This window comes from Octopus sinensis, linkage group LG8 (genome assembly GCF_006345805.1).
Source record: "Octopus sinensis linkage group LG8, ASM634580v1, whole genome shotgun sequence".
NCBI lineage: Eukaryota > Metazoa > Mollusca > Cephalopoda > Octopoda > Octopodidae > Octopus > Octopus sinensis.
Window position 1 is genome coordinate 55,126,298 of NC_043004.1, and position 23,280 is coordinate 55,149,577.

Consider the following 23,280-nt stretch of genomic DNA (forward strand, 5'->3'; position numbering starts at 1 on the left):
TTCTCACTGGTGAATTGAACAAGGCAATGCTGGGTCGAGTAGACTTTTTAGTCTAGCTGAGAGCTTGACAAATTTTTTTTAGTACTGGTGCCTTGCAAAAATGCATCGAGTACATTCTGTAATAGAGAGTTTGAGTTACAGAAGGCATCCAGCTGTAGAATTCATACTAAAATGGAGACAACTGAGCAAGACATGAATTCTGTTGACAGAGTCAACCAATGCCAATATGGAAAACTGGCTGAAAATGATGTTGAGGATTCAGAGTTTTTGGTAAAACAACAGAGAAATTGGAGAAGCTACTTTTCAGAACTGCTCTATAAAATGCAGATGTGACTGTCTGTTGGGTACGAAGTTTGCTACCCAACTACAGGGTTTCAAATGCAGCCCCATTGCATTGCATCTTGGCCAAGTGTCTTCTACTATAGCCTTAGATCAATCAAATGCTTGCAAGTGGATTGGATTTGGTAAATGGAAACTGAAAGAAGCCCATCGTGTGTGAGTGTGTGTGTGTGTGTTTCTGTCCCCTTAACTTGACATCACATGATACTTGTAAGCAAGTGTCACCATCATGCAAGCAGTGTCCTTTGTTTCCAATCTTCCAAAACATGTCTCTCTTTACTCTTTAACTTGTTTCAGTCATTTGACTGCAGCCATGCTAGAGCACCACCTTTAGTCGAGCAAATCGACCCGACCCTAGGACTTATTCTATTGGTCTGTTTTGCCAAACCGCTAAGTTACGGGGATGTAAACACACCACCATCAGTTGTCAAGCGATGTTGAGGGGACAAACACAGACACACAAACATACACACACATATACATATATATATATATATATATTATATATATATATATATACATACTAGCAGCATAGCCCGGCGTTGCCCGGGTATATAAGAGCCCCTAGTAGGCAATGACTAATCCCAATCTAGTCCTTTCCCTCTAGGGAACGAAGGTGCATGTGTAGGTTGCAATGTCTTCTCTTCACTCGAATACTTCTGTGTATACGATGTTCCTAGCTGTCCCTTTGGGCGAAAAGTTTGAGTTAAAAAGGTCGAGTTGCGTCCCCTAGACAGTCTGTGGTTTGTGTTTAATACACAAATCGGTTTGCTATGTGTGCCACATATGATTTAATTAACCGATTTTTTCCAGTAATAAAGTATCCTATTGGAATAAAAAGGGCCATATAGCTCCTTGGAGCAGACATGATTTTCGCTGTGAATTTTAAAAAAAATTCCTGCAAATTTGTGAAAGATATTGTCGAAAATATGTCATCTTGAATTTGAACGCGATTTCCCAAAATGGCATGATTTTATCAATTTTTTCTGATGGTAAGGTATTGCATGGAAAACTAACGTCAGAATTAAGTTTCTTAGGGTAACATTAAGCTTCACCAAGAGTTTGGTAAAAATCGATTGCAAGTTGTGAAAACTACAACAGAAAATGTGTTGCATATAAAAAGCTTAGATTCTCGACCCCATGTCGAATCTATTGATTTTTTTCAGAACTGGGGGAACTTTTCAAAATTTTCGCTGCGTTAGTTTTGAATTATGACATTGGGCTATGTGTGTGTCAAGTTTCATCAGAATCGGTTGAAAGCCGTGGTCAGGGTGAGGGTACAACCTGACAGACACACAGACACGTTTATATAGAGAGAGATATACGACAGGCTTCTTTCAGTTTCTGTCTACCAAATCCACTCACAAGGTTTTGGATGGCCTGAGGCTATAGTAGAAGACACTTGCCCAAGGTGCCACGCAGTGGGAATGAACCCGGAACCATGTGGTTGGTAAGCAAGCTATTTACCACACATCCACTCCTGTGCCTGATCATGGGGAGATATTATTTTGGAAAAATATGAGGGTTGGTGACAGGAACGGCATCCAGCTGTAGAAAATCTGCTTCAACAAATTTTGTCTGATCCGTACAAGCATGGAAAAGTGAACATAAACCAGTGATGATGATGATAGTGATGATGAATGGCTTTCTGAGAAAGTAAAAGCTTATAGCTACATAGTTTACTAGTGGAGAAATGTTATTTTCTTCATAGCAAACACAATATAGTCGCTAAATAAATGGATGTAAAGCCCATAGCTTGTAGGTGCATGCAGCGAGAGACTACCAAGGTATCAAGTAGTGGGATTGAACTTGAAGCCACATTGTTGCTAAAAACAAACTTCTTAACCACACAACCATGTCTGTGCCTATCTTGATATAAATATTCTAAATATACAGCTTAAATATATTGTAAACTAACAGTATCGCCCGGTGTTGCTCGGGTTTGTAAGGGAAATAACTATATAAGCATTTTTAGAGAGTTATAGCCAAAAAATAGCAAAAAAATGCATTAAAAATGGAAAAAAAACGTTGGTAAATTTTTTTAAATCGTAGACTCATCGTAGACATTTTTAGAGAGTTACTTCCCTTATATAAATGGAAAAGATTGATGGTAATTTTTTTTTAAATCGTAGACTCATCGTAGACATTTTTAGAGAGTTACTTCATCATCATCATCATCATCATCATCATCATTTAGCGTCCGTTTTCCATGCTAGCATGGGTTGGACGGTTCAACTGGGGTCTGGGGAGCCCGAAGGCTGCACCAGGCCAGTCAGATCTGGCAGTGTTTCTACAGCTGGATGCCCTTCCTAACGCCAACCACTCCGAGAGTGTAGTGGGTGATTTTATGTGCCACCGACACAGGTGCCAGACGAGGCTGGCGAACGGCCACGCTCGGATGGTGTTTTTATGTGCCACCGACACAGGTGCCAGACGAGGCTGGCAGACGGCCACGCTCGGATGGTGTTTTTATGTGCCACCGACACAGGTGCCAGATGAGGCTGGCAGGTGCCAGACGAGGCTGGCAGACGGCCACGCTCGGATGGTGTTTTTATGTGCCACCGACACAGGTGCCAGATGAGGCTGGCGGACGGCCACGATCGGATGGTGTTTGTTACGTCCCCAAAGCACGGAGGCCAGTCTATGCGGTACTGGCTACGGCCACGTTCGGATGATTTTCTTGTGTGCCACCGGCACTGGTACCACAAAGATACAAATTCCATTTATGTTCATCTATTTTGATTTGTTTTGATTTGATTTGATTTTCACTTGCCTCAACAGGTCTTCACAAGTGTCACTTGCCTCAACAGGTCTTCACAAGTGTCACAAGAAGGAAGGTATGCACAGGTGGACTGTCTACGTCGCCGGGTCTTCGGATGGTGTCTTTATGTGCCACCGACACAGGTGCCAGATGTGGCTGGCGAACGGCCACGATCGGATGGTTTTCTTGTGTGCCACCGGTACTGGAACCACAAAGATACAAATTCCATTGATGTTCATCTATTTTGATTTGGTTTGATTTTCACTTGCCTCAACAGGTCTTCACAAGTGTCACGCGTGTCACACACTTGCCTCAACAGGTCTCCACAAGTGTCACACACTTGCCTCTGCCTCAACAGGTCTTCACAAAGTGTCACACACTTGCCTCTGCCTCAACAGGTCTTCACAAGTGTCATAAGAGGGAAGGTATGCACAGGTGGACTGACTACGTCGCCGGGTCTTTGGATGGTGTTTTTATGTGCCACCGACACAGGTGCCAGGTGAGGCTGGCGAACGGCCACGATCAGATGGTGTTTGTTGTGCCCACAGCACGGAGGCCAGTCGATGCGGTACCAGCTACGGCCACTTCGGATGGTTTTCTTGTGTGCCACCGGTACTGGAACCACAAAGATACAAATTCCATTGATATTCATCTATTTTGATTTGGTTTGATTTTCACTTGCCTCAACAGGTCTTCACAAGTGTCACACACTTGCCTCAACAGGTCTTCACAAGTGTCATAAGAGGAAGGTATGCACAGGTGGACTGACTACGTCGCCGGGTCTTCGGATGGTGTCTTTATGTGCCACCGGCACAGGTGCCAGATGAGGCTGGCGAACGGCCACGATCGGATGGTGTTTGTTGTGCCCACAGCACGGAGGCCAGTCGATGCGGTACTGGTTACGGCCACGTTTGGGTGGTTTTCTTGTGTGCCACCGGCACTGGTACCACAAAGAATACAATTCCACTGATGTTCATCTATTTTGATTTGTTTTGATTTGATTTGATTTTCACTTGCCTCAACAGGTCTTCATAAGTGTCACAAGAAGGAAGGTATGCACAGGACTGACTACGTCCCAGGTCGGGGCCACGGGTTATGGCCTGACTAGTCTTGCCGGGTCTTCTCATGCACAGCATACTTCCATAGGTCTCGGTCTCTAGACATTTCCTTCCCTTATATAATAGCGAAAAAATGCATTAAAATGGAAAAAAATGATGGTAAATTTTTTTTTAAATCGTTGACTCATCGTAGACATTTTTAGAGAGTTACTTCCCTTATATAATAGCGAAAAAATGCATTAAAATGGAAAAAAATGATAGTAAATTTTTTTTTAAATCGTAGACTCATACTAGACGCGCGCTAATACCCAGAAGGGCTCGAAACTGCACTGCAAAATGTGGGAGTAGTTAGGAATCTAAATCGTAGGAGACAGACACACAACTTGATTTTTATATATAAAGATGTACAGGTTAATAAATTTATAATCTTAGTAATAATTTCTTTCAGAAACTTAAAGATTTATTTATATTTTAAACATATAAATGGCGGTGCCCCAGCATGGCCACAGTCATGGGCTGAAACTAGAATCAATCAATCAATCATATGAAGTCCTGAGATGAAGGACTTAAGATTGAATGTTAATGGCTAAAATACTAGTCAGTCACTCAAGTTGGTGAGGCCTCACATCAGTGAGTGGGGCTGGTGTGTTGTAAAGCCATTGAGAAGAAGGCCCAGAAATGGTGTGCATTCCCTTCTGATGACTCCTGTAACCCATTAGCATTTGGTGTGCAGAACGTTTGATTGGCAGCACTTTTAGTAGCAAGTGGTTTGCCAGACTCTAAATTTATAATTTTGATAATTTCTTTCAGAAATGAAAAGAATATATTTATATTTTAAATTAAAAAAATTATACTCCACTATACTCTTTTACTCTTTTACTTATTTCAGTCATTTGACTGCGGCCATGCTAGAGCACCGCCTTTAATCGAGCAACTCGACCCCGGGACTTATTCTTTTGTAAGCCCAGTACTTATTCTATCGGTCTCTTTTGCTGAACCGCTAAGTAACGGGGACATAAACACACCAGCATCGGTTGTCAAGCAATGCTAGGGGGACAAACACAGACACACAAACTCACACACACATATATATATATATATATATATATATATATATATATATATATATATATATATATATATATATATATACAACGGGATTCTTTCAGTTTCTGTCTACCAAATCCACTCACAAGGCTTTGGTCGGCCCGAGGCTATAGTAGAAGACACTTACCCAAGGTGCCACGCAGTGGGACTGAACCCAGAACCATGTGGTTGGTAAACAAGCTACTTACCACACAGCCACTCCTGCGTCTAAATTTTTTTTTTTCTTTATGTCTCATCTCTGTCTGTTAAATTTTGCTATTTTTACTGTTGCCATTAATATCATCCCTGTTGTTGTTAAATGTATATCTAAGATCTACTTCTTTTGCTGTCTTCTCTCTGTTGCAGTATAAAGTCTACCACATTCCACGCAGTCGAGAAGTTGGACAGTCGTACTTGTCCTCCATTTTCACCACAATTTATTCTTGCTTCTGTTGCTTCCCTCTGGTTCGCAGGATCCATCCTGATCTTGTAAGTAATAAGTGTTTCACACATTCCTTCTGCTTATCAACAGATTACAATCCCAGTCACTTTTTCCTTTCAATGTTTGTAGAACACCAGGCATTATCTCTGCGATGTTTAGTTATATCCTTTGATGGACCGTGTACAAATCTCATTGATGTTAACTTTGTTATTCTTTTAAATATTGCTTCCACATCTGGGATGGTGCTGCTGCTACGTACATAGGTATCCTGGGATCTTTTCGGTTTGAATGGCAGTTTTTTCTAGCGGTGTCATATGAAATTGTCACCCATAATTATGACCCTAGTATCAATCTATTGCATTTCAATCTCTTTTAGGGTTAGGGGTGGGGGGAAGGGTATCTTTTTTTCTTCACAAATGTAAATAAACCCAATCTGTTTCTTAAACAAGGGATATATTCATATGGCACAGAATGTTTTTTTTACCTCAATGGACGTCAGTGATTGGTTGAAATTGCAGAAATTGAAGAAAAAAAACAACAAATATCTTACAAACTATAGAATTTTCTCAATAAAGCCAAGAGAAAAAGATGTTTTATAAACACATTCTAGCAGTATATGAAGTTTAAACTTTTTTAGTTACCTAGAAATTATGTTAAAAACTGCTGTTCAAACTGAAAAGATCCGTATCCTGGACTACATCAAGAGAAAGTTCACTTGGCTAATTGACATTAAATCACTCTCAGACAATCTCCAGCTTCTGGCCGATTGGTGTGTTGTCTCCTTTCTCTGTCTTTCTTGTCACTAGTCACTGCTTTAATGGCATCTGTTTATTGGAGATGGCTGGTCTTTTACTGCCTCCACTCAGCCATTCCCAATCCACTCCGCTCTTGTTACCCCCTTTTGTGTCCAACACCCCCAGCCCCTTGCAACAGTTCAAACCAGACATTAATGGCTTCAATCTCACCAGTGTAGGAGGGCTTACAATGGTTCATGGATATTCTAAATATTAGGAAGATAGTTAATATTCTTAATTATTAATTTGATGTTTAAATGCTAAAATGTTTGGCATTTTTACATCTCCAGTTAGGGGACAGCCTTTTTCGAGAAGTGGGCTACAAGAGACGTGACTCATCATCAGGTGGGCTATACTACTAAAAAAAAATTCAGGTAATTTTTCATTAGATACGTCTTTCAGAAAGTCCCACAGGTTGCAGTTTGCCCATGTCTAGTCTAGACCCAGGAAATTAAACAAAAAGTGTAAGTACCTGTCAAATTGTGGAATCAATTTTATCAACTATTTTCTCCTCTCTGTAATCTGTGATCTTGTGTCTAAGTTAGAAATATAGAATAATAACAATCATTTCTGAGATGGTTGATTGACAGAATTGGCAAGTGTTAGACAAAATACCTTGTGGTATTTACACCACTTGGTTCCTTATTTTGAATCCTACTACGGTCAACTTTGCATTTCATCCTTCTGTGGTTAATAAAGATAAGAACCAATTTGGAGCTGGGCTCAATTTAATTAACTGTATCTTCACTCGAATTTGATATATTGTTCCTATGTAAGCACTCAGTTTTAATTATATCTTTAAGGTGGTCAGCTAATAGAATCGTTAGCATGCCAGGCAAAATGCTTAGTGGCATTTCGTTCATCTTCAACGTTTTGAGTTCAAATTCCATTGAAGTTGACTTTACCTTTCATCCTTTTGGTATCAACACCAGAGTCAACATAACTTATCTCCTCTACTCTCCTGCAATTGCTAACCTTGTGCCAAAATTCGAAATTAATATTATATCTCTTTAAGTTCTTCATATCTTATTGAGGTTGACTTCACCTGTTAAGGGTCTCAATAAAAGTCTCAATCAAACATCAAATTGATTTAATTGATGACTTTCTTGCTCCTGCTGTATATTTGGCCTTGTGTTAATATTAGGAATAATTGCTTTTTAGATGAGGTACGACTCTTTTACTCTTTGTACATGTTTCAGTCATTTGACTGCGGCCATGCTGGAGCACCGCCTTTAGTCAAGCAAATCAACCCCAGGACTTATTCTTTGTAAACCTAGTACTTATTATATCAGTCTCTTTTGCTGAACCGCTAAGTTACGGGGACGCAAACACTCCACCATCGGTTGTCAAGCGATGTTGGGGGGACAAACACAGACACACAAACATATACACACACACACACATACATATATATATATATATATATATACATATATATGACAGGCTCCTTTTCAGTTTCTGTCTACCAAATCCACTCACAAGGCTTTGGTCGGCCTGAGGCTATAGTAGAAGACACTTGCCCAAGGTGCCATGCAGTGGGACTGAACCCGGAACCATGTGGTTGGTAAGCAAGCTACCTACCACACAGCCACTCCTGCACCTATAAGGTCAGTAATTTTAAGGGAAGGAAGTTAGTTTTGAACATTGATCCCAATAGACTAAGAAAGGATGAAAGTGGGATTTAAACTCAGAACATAAAGCTTCAATAAAGGGGGATTTCTGATTCAGGAACAGCCAACAATTTTGAAGGGAGAGAGAGTCAATTACATCAACTCCAGGACTCATGTCAAAACTCATGTCTACAGCTGAGTGAACTGAAGCAACATGAAATAAAGTGTGTTGTTCAAGAATACAACGCCGCCCGGTCCGGGAATCGAACTCACTACCTCATGATTGTGAACCCGACGCTCTAACCACTGAACCATGGCATGAAAAAATGCACATAGTAGATGTATGCCAATTTCAGTCGTGCATATTCAGGAAAATAAAGCTTTTAGGGTACTACTTAAGAAGAGCGGTCCCGGTGCGCGCACTTGCGTAGTCGCGCATCTGTGCTAGTTGATCCTTACTTTGTGTTTTGTATTTTATTTACTTTGTTTAGAAAAGGTATTTACTTTGTGTAAAAAAATGGATCTTTTTGGTTTGAACGGCAGTTTTTAACATAATTTCTAGGTAACTAAAAAATTTTAAACTGCGTATACTGGTAGAATGTGTTTATAAAACATCTTTTTCTCTTGGCTTTATTGAGAAAATTCTGTAGTTTGTAAGATATTTGTTGTTTTTTTCTTCAATTTCTGCAATTTCAACCAATCAATGACGTCTATTGAGGTGAAAGCATTCTGTGCCGTATGAATATGTCCCTCGTTTAAGAAACAGATTGGGTTTATTTACATTTGTGAAAAAAAAAAGATACCCTTCCCCCCACCCCTGACCCTAAAACAGATAGAAATGCAGTAGATCGATAATAGGGTTATAATTATGGGTGACAATTTCATATGACACCGCTAGAAAAACTGCTGCTCAAACCGAAAAGATCCTAAAAAATATTTGTGTTTTATTTACTTTGCTAGGTAGTCGCTGTAGGATCGACTAGTCACGACTAGCTAGCGCGGATGCGCGTCTACGCGCACCGGGACCACTCTTCTTAAGTAGTACCACTTTTAATACATTAAAGCGTGTAATATAGGCTGAACTTCGGATATAGGACCAAATGGTGATTTTTGAAGAGATATTTCTTTGAAACACATGTGTCTTATATCTCATCAAATACGGTATTTATGTTTTCGATAGTAATCCACAGCTAAAATATGAACCTCTAATTCGTGTGGTCCCAGGGAAACTGTTCAGTGTGGCCATGTTTTAAGACGGCACTGTTTCTAGGGCAATAAAATAGGTAAGAGGCATGCGTTGAATTTAATTCAACGGACTGTGTGCCTTCCTTTTACATATTTCCGGCCTTCGTGTCTCTTTAGGTTGTTAATTTAAATCCTGACCCTATTGGTTTTATTCTTATTCATTTGGAGTCGGTAAAATAATTATCAGTACCATAATTGGTAAGTAAATGTACTAACTAATTACTGATTTTATTTAGTTCATTTAACTAAACGGCAACCGACAGTAATTTCACAGTGTGTAGCAAGGGAGGTAATTTATGAACTTTTTGCTCAACTATTATCTCCCTTGTACTTATCTTCATTTTATCAAAATTGTTGTCTAAAACCATTATCAGTGGTCAGTGGGGGTCAGTACACTGTCACTTTCAGTATTTGTATTAACGGATCTTAGATCTTTTCAGTTTGAACAGCAGTTTTTTAAAATAATTTCTAGGTAACTGAAAAATTTTAAACTTCGTATACTGGTAGAATGTGTTGATAAACCATCTTTTTCTCTTAGCTTTATTGAGAAAATTCTGTAGTTTGTAAGATATTTGTTGTTTTTTTTTCTTCAATTTCTGCAATTTCAACCAATCAATGACGTCTATTGAGGTAAAAAAAACAACATTCTGTGGTGAAGAAAAAAAAGATACCCTTCCCCCCACCCCTAATCCTAACTTTGTTTAGAAAAAGTATTTACTTTGTGTAAAAAATGGATCTTTTTGGTTTGAACGGCAGTTTTTAACATAATTTCTAGGTAACTAAAAAATTTTAAACTTCGTATACTGGTAGAATGTGTTCATAAAACATCTTTTTCTCTTGGCTTTATTGAGAAAATTCTATAGTTTGTAAGATATTTGTTGTTTTTTTTCTTCAATTTCTGCAATTTCAACCAATCAATGACGTCTATTGAAATGCAATAGATCGATACTAGGGTCATAATCATAGGTGACAATTTGATATGACACAGCTAGAAAAAACTGCCGTTCAAACTGAAAAGATCCCGGATCTTTTCTGTTTGATTCCCAGCGGCTCCAAAACTTATAGTCTACCGAAAATTATAAAATTTGGTACAACAATACACTTGCCCAAACTGAATTGCTGGAGTTATTTCATTTTTTTTCCCCATAAAAATGTTTTTAAAAAAGTTATAGAGGTTTAAAGTTTGGTCCTTTTCACCGAGTCAGGAAGTAAGATTTGGAAGCTGTCATTTTGTGCCTAACTGCACATTTTGTCGTCAACATCCTGGAAATAGCACGTGTTGTCAATATTTGTAAACAACATGTGTTATGCCTTCAGTAATTTTCTTTCATGCAAATAAATCTTATTTAGTTGTCATTTTTAGCATACCTTACAACCACCAGTGTTTAATGCAAATGCAATGAGCAACACGTTACATGCGATAAACACATTACAATTTTTAACAGAAAGGTTTAGAAGAATTAGATGAAAGTTCTCCAGGCGCAGGAGTGGCTGTGTGGTAAGTAGCTTGCTAACCAACCACATGATTCCGGGTTCAGTCCCACTGCGGGGCATCTTGGGCAAGTGTCTTCTGCTATAGCCTCGGGCCGACCAAAGCCTTGTGAGTGGATTTGGTAGACGGAAACTGAAAGAAGCCTGTCGTATATATATATATATATATGTATGTGCGTGTATGTGTTTGTCCCCCTAGCATTGCTTGACAACCGATGGTGGTGTGTTTATGTCCCCATTAATTAGCGGTTCGGCAAAAGAGACCGATAGAATAAGTACTGGGCTTACAAAGAATAAGTCCCGGGGTCGATTTGCTTGACCAAAGGCGGTGCTCCAGCATGGCCGCAGTCAAATGTCTGAAATAAGTAAAAGAGTAATTTTCTTTTATGTAGATAAAAGTTAATTTAAGAGAGAAAAAAATTTAGTTTTAAATCTCTGAGCGAGATGTTGGTAAATAAACTTCAATTTAAAAGATTTATCAAAAGAAATCTTATTTAGCTATTATTTTTAGCACACCTCACAACCACCTGGTTTAAATACAATTCAAATATGTGTAAAAATACATTTAACTTTCGGTTTTAATTTTTAAAATATCCTCCTTTGTTTTCAATGCTTTCCATAATAGAAGCAAAGTTACTGGAGCTTGCTGCTACAATCACCCAGAACACAGCATCAAATTTGTCATCATGTGCTTCCTCACAGATAAAAAACTTTTCAAAGAGTATTTCAGATTTGCTTGTTACTATGGCAACAGGCATGGTGAGAGACAAAAGAGTTCTCATGTTTATCGAAACAGCCATGAATGCATCTGTGGCTTACGTTTGGCTAAAATTACCAAAATTTTCAAACGTTAATTACTAATAACTCTTTATTTGTCGATTTATAGCGAAAATTAATTTCCCATCATTAATCTCTCTATATAAACGGCAGTTTGTCTGTGCGTGCTTCTGTGTGTCTGTTTTCTCGTACCCTCACCCTGACCACGGCTTTCAACCGATTCTGATGAAACTTGACACACACATAGCCCAATGTCATAATTCAAAACTAACGCAGCGAAAATTTTGAAAAGTTCCCCCAGTTCTGAAAAAAATTGATAAATTCGACATGGGGTCGAGAATCATAAACATGAACCACAGACTGTCTAGGGGACGCAACTCGAGAATCTAAGCTTTTTTTATGCAACGCATTATCTATGGTAGTTTTCACAACTTGCAATCGATTTTCACCAAACTCATGGTGAAGCTTAATGTTACCCTAAGAAACTCAATTCTGACGTTAGTTTTCCATGCAATACCTTACCATCAGAAACAATCGATAAAATCATGCCATTTTGGGAAATCGCGTTCAAATTCAAGATGACATATTTTCGACAATATCTTTCACAAATTGGCAGGAATCTTTTTTTTTTTTTCACAACGAGCATCATGTCTGCTCCAAGGAGCTATATAGCCCTTTTTATTCCAATAGGATACATTATTGGAAAAAATCGGTTAATTTAATCATATGTGGCACACATAGCAAACAAATTTGTGTATTAAACACAAACCAGACTGTCTAGGGGACGCAACTTGACCTTTTTAGCTATCGATAATTCGATCCAACCAATTCCTACCAGGAAGAAATTACATTCGAGACTTTACCCCCAACACCGCCACTTCTGCTAATAGCTGCTGCAGCCGCAAGTTATTCGAATACTTTTTTGGTTTAAACTTTCTTTATAACTACCACCCCAAACGTTTTACCTTCAATTTTTGACGTACCCTAACGGTCCTCGGACGCTACTTGCAAACTCTTGGTTTATTATAAACCACTTTTGTCGTGTGCATCAAAAAACTTTTCCTTTCGTTTGTTCAGTTTGATCACTTTTGACTTTTTCGTTGTTGTCACTCACATTGCTGCCAGCTTTTTGGCTGTTTTTGTACATTTTTATACGTTTTCGGATACTTACCCCACGAGCTCCTTTTTATTACACCTTTACCAAACACATTGCTATCCACCAAAATACTTACCCCACGTGTTCCTTTTTATTACACCTTTGCCAAACACATTGCTATCCACCAAAATGCCACCCAAGAAGAGAAGGACCCTCCTCAGCCCTCGGACGGCCAAGGCATCGGCTGCTAGGGCTAGAAGGGCACGCGAGACCCACGAGGAAACCGCCTTGCGCCTCTCGCAAACAGCTTCCCGTTATGCCGCTGCTCAGGCATCTGAAACTACTAGCGACCGTTCTACCCGACTTGCAAGGGTCGCAGCGTACAGATCTTCCCTCCGCTCGAGGTTGACGAAAGAGCAACAGTCCAGCCAAAACATGCGGGCTTCTTACTGTGCTTCCATCCGCAGAGCTCGCGAGAACCCCGAACAAAGGGCCATTCGGAATGCGGCTAACGCCACTAGCACTGCCAGGACACGATCTGTCGAAACCTCACAGCAGAGGAGAACTCGCCAAGATGCTGACGCCGCAAACAAAGCCATGGCCAAAGCTGCCGAAACACCTCAACAGAGGAGAGCTCGCCAAGCTGCTAACGCCGCAAACACAGCCAGGGCTCGATCTGCCGAAACTCCACACCAACGGACTATTCGGACATCCAGACATGCCATTAACACTGCTTCTGCTAGGGCTTCAGAGGGTGCTGAGGCGAGAGCTGAAAGGCTTTCAAGGGATGCCACTGCTACCGCTGTCGCACGTGCATCTGAATCTGCTGAGGCACGGTGCACTCGACTTGAGAGTATCAACAAACGTCGGGATATCATTCGTGGTGTACGTACCCCTGCCCCCGCTTTCTGGTTGTCACTAGCATTCAACTACGACGCCACAATTAACTTCTCCTTGCGTGACGACATCAAGATAGGGTCAATGACAATTGTATGCCAGTTTTGCAAAGCCAAGAAATGGCCCGGAGAGCCACCTGGTTTGTGCTGCTCTGGTGGCAAAGTGGACCTGCCACCCCTACGGGAACCACCTCAACCACTGAAGAATCTCGCGGCGGGTTTAACCCCCGATTCGTCACAATTCCTTGAAATAATTCGAAAGTACAACTGCTCATTCCAAATGACCTCTTTTGGGGCCAAAATTCCTCCCAGAGAAGGCTGGATGCCTACTTTCAAAGTGCAGGGACAGGTCTACCATCTTATTGGGTCACTTCTGCCAGACGAGATTCAGCAGTCTTCTTTCCTCCAAATATACTTCATTGCCGACTACAACCACCAGGTTGATGCACGCCTTGGAATAATACCGGGTACAAGCTATGTTCCCCGCAAAGACATTCTTCTCCGTCTCCAAACCATGCTTCATGATATCAACAGCTACGTCTGCAGCTTCAGATATGCCTTGGACAGTGCTCCATCTCCAAACTTCACCGTTGTCTTTGATGCTGATAAACGACCCCACGGGGAGCACGAACGCCGTTTCAACGCACCTGCGTGCAACGAAATTGCCGCAGTTATACACGGAGAGCAACACAACAGCCGTGACATAATCATCTCCTCCCGTGGTAACAACCTACACAGGATCAGCGAGACTCACAGATCTTATGACGCGCTTCACTATCCATTGCTTTTCCCTTATGGGGAAGACGGCTACCACTTCGGAATTCCTTTACGGCAGCCCTCCAATCAAACTACTGCGGCATCAAAGACGGTTTCCTGCAGGGCGTTCTACTCATACCGGTTCATGGTCAGGGAGGGTGAGTTCAACTTATTGCCCCGTTGTCGTCAGCTATTCAACCAGTTCGCCGTCGATATGGCCGCAAAAATGGAATCGGAAAGGCTGCTATACATTAAACTTAATCAGACCAAACTTCGCTCCGACTCCTACATTCATCTCCGTGACGGTTTGCAACAAGAAAATGACCCTCGCAACATCGGCAAGCCATGCATTCTACCCTCCACCTTCACGGGAGGACCGCGATATATGCGTGAAAGGACCCAAGACGCCTTGACCTACGTGCGCATTTACGGCCGGCCGGACCTCTTTATCACCTACACGTGCAATCCCAGCTGCGACGAAATCACTCGCGAACTCCTCCCGGGTCAATCTCACACCCATCGACACGACATCGTTGCTAGGGTTTTCCGTCTGAATTTGGGCAAAATGAAGGATTTGATAGTTAAGAGTCAGATTTTCGGGCATGTCAGGTGCCATATGTTTTCGGTCGAGTGGCAAAAGAGGGGCTTGCCACATGCTCACATCTTAATTTGGCTCACTCATAAAATCGAGACTAATGACATTGACAAATTCATTTCCGCCGAGATTCCTGACCCCGATGAGGACCCCGGACTCTACGAAATTGTCCGCACTACCATGGTACACGGGCCCTGTGGACCAAATTACGCCACACACCATGCTACAAAAACGGATTAGCCTGCTCAAAGGGATTCCCTAAACGGTTCACTTTGGAGACTCAAACAGGCGGCGATGGGTATCCGCTGTACAAACGAAGGAGTCCAGCCAATGGAGGCCGCACGATTACGGTTGGGCGACATCAAGTGGACAACAGCTACATTGTCCCCTACTGTCCTCTCCTGTCGAAGATATTCAAAGCCCACGTCAACGTTGAGTTCTGCAGCTCCATCAGGTCAATACAATATGTCTGCAAATATATCAACAAAGGCAGCGATGCTGCCATGTTCAGCATCCAGAGGACCACCAGTCGCGACGAAGTGTCCAACTACTTGGCTGGCCGGTACCTCAGCAGCAACGAAGCGTTTTGGCGCATTTACGGCTTCCCGCTCCATCAGAGACACCCGGCTGTGGTGCAGCTTGCTGTACACTTGGAAAATGGACAGCAGATTTACTTCACAGAGCAAAGTGCTGTGCAGATAGCCACCAGCCCTAAAGACACAACGTTGACTGGTTTCTTCAAATTATGCCAACGTGATGACTTCGCTCGAACGCTTTTGTACCCACAGGTCCCATCGTACTTCGTGTGGTCTAAAAACACCTGGGTTCGACGGAAATCCGGCAAAAACGTCGAAAGCTTCCCAGGCGTCAAGTTTGACTCCTGCCTGGGTCGAGTTTACAACATCCCGCCAAACCAGCAAGAATGCTTCTACCTCCGTCTCCTTCTACATGAGGTCACTGGTCCAACAGGTTTCGCCAATATACGTACCGTCAATGGGGTTCTGTGCGACACCTTCAGGGAAGCATGTATGAGACTTGGCCTTCTAGAGGATGACTCCCAGTGGGACGCCACGATGGCAGAGGGTGCTTTACTGCAAACGCATTCGGCCCTACGACATCTTTTCGCAATCCTTCTTCAAAAATGTCAGCTTAGTGATCCACTAAGTCTCTGGATGAAATACAGGGATGACATGCCGCACGACTTCTTACGTACGGCTCAGCAACACTGCCCTTCCGCCGAGATCACGTTCACCAACTTCATTTACAATTTTGCGCTCATTCAACTTGAAGACGCTGTCATCGATATGGGTGGGTCTGCTTTAACAGAGTACGGCCTTCCACCACCCACACGTGAACACGCCAATGTTATGTCTGCTGAATTGTTACGCGAAACTTCCTACTGCATTGAGGAACTGCACCAGTACGTCCAAGATAATGAACCACGGCTGCTTCCAGACCAGCGCATAGCCTACAACACCATCGTAGACTCTGTCAGACAGCAACGTGGGGGGATTTTCTTCCTTGATGCACCCGGCGGCACTGGCAAAACCTTCGTCACTAAACTAATTCTGGCAGAGGTCAGACGCAACACGGACATTGCCCTGGCTGTAGCTTCCTCTGGTATCGCGGCCACGTTGCTTCCGGGTGGCAGAACCGCCCACTCTGCCTTCAGACTCCCGCTCGATCTGGCAAAGTCCGAGTCACCTATCTGCAACATCGCCAAGAACTCAGAACAGGCCGACATTCTGCGCAGATGCAAACTCATCGTATGGGACGAGTGCACTATGGCACACAAAGGCGCCCTTGAGGCACTGGACAGGTCCCTGCAAGACTCTACGGCCCCCATGGGAGGATTAACTTTACTTCTTTCAGGAGACTTCAGGCAGACTCTACCTGTTATTCCAAAAGGAACCCGTGCCGATGCCGTGCGCGCGTGCCTTAAGTCGTCAGCTCTTTGGGCACATGTGCGGCCCTTGCACCTCCAAACTAACATGCGCGCGCAGTTAATTGGTGACAGCGGATCCGCTGCATTCTCCAGGGACCTCTTATCGCTCGGTGAAAATAGGATGCTGTCTGATGCGGATGGCTACGTTCAATTGGACTCACTTTGCACCATTGTCGACACCCCTGCTAGCCTCCGGGACGCTGTCTTCCACGACCTACAAAACAATTTACGCGACCTAAAATGGCTGGCAGGCAGAGCTATTCTCGCACCCAAAAATACAACCGTCAACTCCATCAATATCCAGCTACTTGAAGCTATTCCTGGTGATGTCCACGTCTACAAATCTATAGATAGGACAGCAGACCCCGCCCAGCTTGCCGATTATCCTGTTGAATTCCTGAATTCACTTGAACCGCCAGGCCTGCCACCACACATCCTGAAGTTAAAAGTCGGTGCGCCCATTATGCTCATCAGGAATTTGGTTCCACCTAAACAGTGCAACGGCACACGTTTGGTTGTGAAACATTTGGCACCACATTTAATAACGGCCACAATACTTACCGGTTGTGGGAAGGGAGAGGACGTCTTCATTCCACGGATGCACCTTCAACCGTCGGGCGCTGACCTACCAATCCACTTCAGGCCTTCTCAGTTTCCTGTTAAACTCTGCTTCGCAATGTCCATCAATAAATCCCAAGGCCAAACGCTACAAGTCGCTGGGTTACATTTGGGCGAACAGTGCTTCGCCCACGGTCAACTCTACGTGGGCTGTTCACGCGTTGGGAGGCGCAATGATGTTTTCATGTTTTCGCCCAAACGGACAGCTAGGAACATCGTATATACAGAAGTATTCCAGTGAAGACAAGACATTGCAACGTCCACATGCACCTTCGTTCCCTGGAGGGAAAGGACTACATTGGGATTAGTCGTTGCCTACTAGGGGCTCTTACATACCCGGGCAACGCCGGGCTATGCTGCTAGTTAGCCTATAAAAGTATATCATTACACTGAATATGAAATTTAATTCAAACAGACAATTGACACTGGCAGCCACTGGCAACCAAACAGAAAAGATCCGCATTAACATAAATCAGGTAATTTTGAGTCAATGTAGCAGCCTCAATTTGGTTGCTTAGCTTGCTAGAAATATCAACAAAATCTTCCTCAAATCGCACACTGTTGTTTTAGAAAAAGGACCTGTTGGATCAGTGTTTTTCAACCATTTATAACATATGAACCCCTTTCACTCGGATGGCTACTCCTAGCTATTCATCATCATCATCATCATCATTTAGCATCCGCTTTCCATGCTAGCATGGGTTGGACAGTTCAACTGGGGTCTGGGAGGCCAGAAGGCTGCACCAGTGTTTAAAAATCACATCATTTTTTAAATAATTAAATATCATTAGGGTTTGTAGAAAAAAAATATTGTTAATATATTTTGTGAATTGCAGAAATTATAGGCCATGCTGGAGCACTGCCTTTAATCGAGCAACTTGACCCCGAGACTTATTCTTTGTAAGCCCAGTACTTATTATATCGGTCTCTTTTGCCGAACCGCTAAGTGACGGGGATATAAACACACCAGCATCGGTTGTCAAGCAATGCTAGGGGGACAAACACAGACACACAAACACACACGCACATATATATATATACATATATACGACGGGCTTCTTTCAGTTTCCGTCTACCAAATCCACTCACAAGGCTTTGGTCCGCCCGAGGCTATAGAAGAAACTTGCCCAAGGTGCCACGCAGTGGGACTGAACCCGGAACCATGTGGTTGGTAAGCAAGCTACTTACCACACAGCCACTCCTGTGCCTATTGCTGATAAATTTTAATAATATTGTCTTATATGGACCCCAGTTGAAAATCACTTTATTGAATAACGTAGCCCTAGATAAACTGTAGTTTAAAAGCTCTGGGATGGTTATGGCTGGGACATCTTTGATAATAGATCTGCTGGACAGGCACTGACCTGGAACTTAGCAACAACGACAAAGGACTATATAATCCAAGATACACTAATTGGATATATGATGAGGTGATCACAGCTGGAACATCTTTGATAACAGATCTGCTTGCTTTGGTATACCATATCTGAAAATAGAACAAAATGGTCATAGCTGGAATGTCTTTGATAGGCCTCTTGTGGATCTGTGCTGACTTGGGGCTAAACAATAACAGTGATTTGAACCAATTTGGAAACTGGGTTGACACCTTCATGAAGTACATTTGTATGTTATTGTAGTATCTATAGTAGGTCTTTGTAACATTTGTCCTTATTATCTCTCTCTATATAAACGGCAGTTTGTCTGTCAGGTTGTACCCTCACCCTGACCACGGCTTTCAACCGATTCTGATGAAACTTGACACACATATAGCCCAATGTCATAATTCAAAACTAACGCAGCGAAAATTTTGAAAAGTTCCCCCAGTTCTGAAAAAAATCGATAAATTCGACATGGGGTCGAGAATCTAAGCTTTTTATATGCCCCCTAGACATATAAAAAAAGCTTTTTATATGTCTAGGGGACACAACTCGACAGCTAGGGACAGCTAGGAACATCGTATACACAGAAGTATTCGAGTGAAGAGAAGACATTGCAACCTACACATGCGCCTTCGTTCCCTAGAGGGAAAGGACTAGATTGGGATTAGTCGTTATCTATTAGGGGCTCTTACATACCCGGGCAACGCCAGGCTATGCTGCTAGTCCTCATTATAAACCAGGCTCTGTTGATTTAACACTCCTTTATTCCTAGACCTAAACCTCTAATATGACAAAAGTGTAATTACATATTTGTAAACTGGTTCACAACATTCCTAAAATGCTTAAGACATTTTCAGAACTAATGTTTCACCTCTAGTTAAACATATTTTGGTGGGGGGGACTTTCTTCCTAGATAGTAAGTAACATTGCAAGATGGTATAATACTTATTTACCTATGTAAAGTCAACTGAGGCAATGTAGAATTCACTTTTTTTGTTACCATATTTTCTCTTGGAATACATTGTTTTTGTTTTAGTAAATTTTGAAAATAAGAATTTTTTTAATAAAAAATAATTTTGTCGTTATTAGGCTCATGTTTAGAGCATAGAATAACATAGACTTTTGATGGTTTCATCATCATCATCATCATCATCGTTTAACGTCCGTTCTCCATGCTAGCATGGGTTGGATGGTTCGACCGGGGATCTGGGAAGCCAGAAGGCTGCACCAGGCTTCAGTCTGATCTGGCAGTGTTTCTACAGCTGGATGCCCTTCCTAACGCCAACCACTCCGTGAGAATAGTGGGTGCTTTTTATGTGCCACCAGCACAGGTGCCAGGCAAGGCTGGCAACGGCCATGGTCGGATTGGTGCATTTTACGTGCCACCGGCATGGAAGCCAGTCGAGGCGACGCTGGCATCGGCCACGATTCGGATGGTGCTTTTTATGTGCCACTGACACCGGAGCCAGTCGAGGCGATGCTGGCATCGGCCACGATTCGGATAGCGCTTTTTACGTACCACCAGTCCAAGGGTCCTGGCAACTGCCGGGTGTCAGTCATAGGATTGGTTCAATTTTGATTCCGATTTCGATTTCACTTGCCTCCAACAGGTCTTCGCATGTCGTCGGATGAGGTTTGATTTCAACTTCGCTTGCCTCAACAGGTCTATGTGTGTCCAAGGGAGGAAAGACATGCATAAGTGGGCTGGACTCACTTGTCCTGCCTGGTCTTCTCATGCACAGCATATTTCCAAAGGTCTTGGTCGCTGGTCATTGCCTAGTTTAGATAATTTTTTAAAATAGGAAATTTATGTCATGGAACCAAGTCCAGCCTGGGATGAGTTGGTATCAAAAAAGTTAAATGAACTGCTAAAATACACAAAGCATTTGAAACCATGCTAAAACAGACAATTGGAGCCTGAACACCTCTCTGGCTGGCCATCTCCTGTCAAGCTGTCCAACCTATGACAGCATGGAAAACAGACGTAAAATGATAATGACATCGATGATGATGATGACTTGCTTTGAATTAGAACTCAAAAGTCTTTGATATAATAATCAACTGCTATATTCATTTAAGCAGTTTTCTACTTAATTGTTTTATATCACTTCTCTTCCAGATCCTGTGTAATGGCCCCGGAATCTGTGTACCTATTGCATTTGTTGGACTTATACTCAAGGTGGGTTTCAGTTATGTAAGACTAAATTGATGTGTGATGTTGTTGTGTATCGTCAGTCCTGAGTCAGTAATTAGTTAAGTAAATAATTAGCTATGAGTTATAAATCCATAGTTCAAACTATATCCTATCTTTGCCTCATAGAGACCTATATTAAACAGGCAGTGCTTTATCATATTGTGTAGCATGGGACAGTTTAAATATGTAATTGTTCCCGGTCTTAGTACAACTAATGTTCTGAGAGACATTGATCCAGTGAATCTTCACACAAAGGCAATCCAGGCATGACCATCCTATCTTTTTCTTATTTTCGTTTTTTGCAGACAACATATGAAAGCTACATGATTGTGTTCCCCTATTTGTTTTTTGTTCAAAATAGCAGTGTCTGATTTGAGAAAGATTTGATTGCTATATCTAGCAGAGGCTTTCTTTGGTGACTCATTTTGTATGCTTGTAGGTATGGTTGTACCTTTTGTACGCCTGTAGGTGAGTGTGGTAAGCCTTTTGTGCCCTTGTAAGTGAGTTTTAGACAAAGAGGATTTGTTCATATGATTCTTGTTGTTTCTCTACACTTTTTACTGATGGCATGTGCATCCTTACATGGTGCTTGGCTCTAATGGGGGGTACTAATATTGTAGCTATTTTTTAGTGGTGCTTTATGTTTGTCTGGATCAGGTGGGAGAAATATCTTAGTGGGATAAGATGGTGTTGTAGTGTTCGAATTTTAACATTCCAGAACAGCACTGCCTAACACAATTACTATACACTAGAAGGGTACTTTTAAGAACATAATTAAACACTACAAATGCCACACATAATGAGAAAGTATTTATGAGGTTTATTGACCTGCTTGAAACAGCTGCTAAATCTCCTTTTAATCACATCCATTATCTTAAATAAAGAAAAGGTACATTGCATAATGTACAGGTAGAAAGCCTTTGATCACCAAAATTGTCCTAGAGCTGAACAAAAACATTATTTTCTACTAAAATAGCACACCATTGCAAGATTTTTATACTCTTAAACAGTATTCCCCTAGCACATTCCTAAACTATGACCATACACAAGATGTGTTCTCAAACAACAACAGATTGCCTGTCTATATTGTTGATGTTATAAAATGTAAGTTTTTCTGTTTCTCTCTTCAGTATCTCTTCCTGATGGATGTTACCATAGTGTATGTGGAAAGTGTCTGCCGTGTCAAAACTTTGTCCCTGTCAGCGCAACTGCTCTATCCTTTCATTGACCACCTCCTGGTGCAGTGGCCACAGCTGAAGGAGCGATACAGTGGCGCCGACTTTCTTGGACAGTTAATCTAATGTAGTGCAATGGGACAATATCATAACACTGCTACCATCTCTACCAGTACCACTGTTTTACCACAGCTTCTGATAATGATCTCTCAACCAATGGACTCATATTGCAACACCCTGTGTACGCTTCTGCTATTGCTGCTGCTGTGCTCTTAACAACATTGCCATAAACTAGAGCAACACTACAAAATAGTCTGCCATACACTAGAGGTGCACTTTCAATAACAGTGTCTTGCAATAAAAAACCACTTTTGCTTTCGATAAGTTTTGCCATACATAAATGGGGCCACTTCTAACCACATTGGTATCCACGAAATGTGCATTTCAAATAACATTACAGGTGCAACATCAATTGGTTCCAAGTCCTTTCTGGGTTACTGATATTTTTCCGAACCAGGGGTGGGTTCCACTAAATTAGACAAATATTAAATTTATTAAAATAATTAAATGAAATACAGGTACTTTGTACATTAGTACAAATGATACAAGTTTGTTAGAAATGTACTATGCAAGGTATTTTGAAACGCTCACCCAGTAAGCTGGCCTGTGTGCATGGGAATTTGAAGTTCTTGCTTGCAAAATAGTGTGGATTATAAGAGATTCAGGACCATTAGTGTCCAGAAAGTTGGTGTTGCACCTGTATCATACACTAGAACAGTGAGCCCGAAAATATTTGGTAGATACTAGAATAATATTACTGTCAATATTGCTGTACACTACAAGAAGACATTCCAAATCAATGGCTGCACACTTTTTGTACACTTCCCTGAAACGTAGGTGTACAGCAAAATTGCACTGAAAACAACTGTGACACACAAACACCAGACCTGGGCTGCAAACTCTGCTTTGGACTAGAGCTGCACTCCAAACTCTGCGCTAATCCCTGCTAAATCCAACTCAACT

At 41.8% G+C, this 23,280-nt stretch overlaps 1 protein-coding gene across 1 annotated transcript in view; it reads left to right on the top strand.

The window, feature by feature from the left end:
• The window catches only part of LOC115215181 (UDP-N-acetylglucosamine transferase subunit ALG14 homolog), a 52,594-nt gene extending 29,420 nt beyond the window's left edge, over positions 1-23,174 (top strand). Inside the window, exons 3-5 of the mRNA XM_029784368.2 lie at positions 5,611-5,733; positions 21,008-21,067; positions 22,213-23,174. Coding sequence (XP_029640228.1) covers positions 5,611-5,733; positions 21,008-21,067; positions 22,213-22,383 — 354 coding nt within the window. The 3' untranslated portion in view covers positions 22,384-23,174. The remainder of the gene's footprint in view (positions 1-5,610; positions 5,734-21,007; positions 21,068-22,212) is intronic.
• The last annotated feature ends 106 nt before the right edge of the window (positions 23,175-23,280 follow it).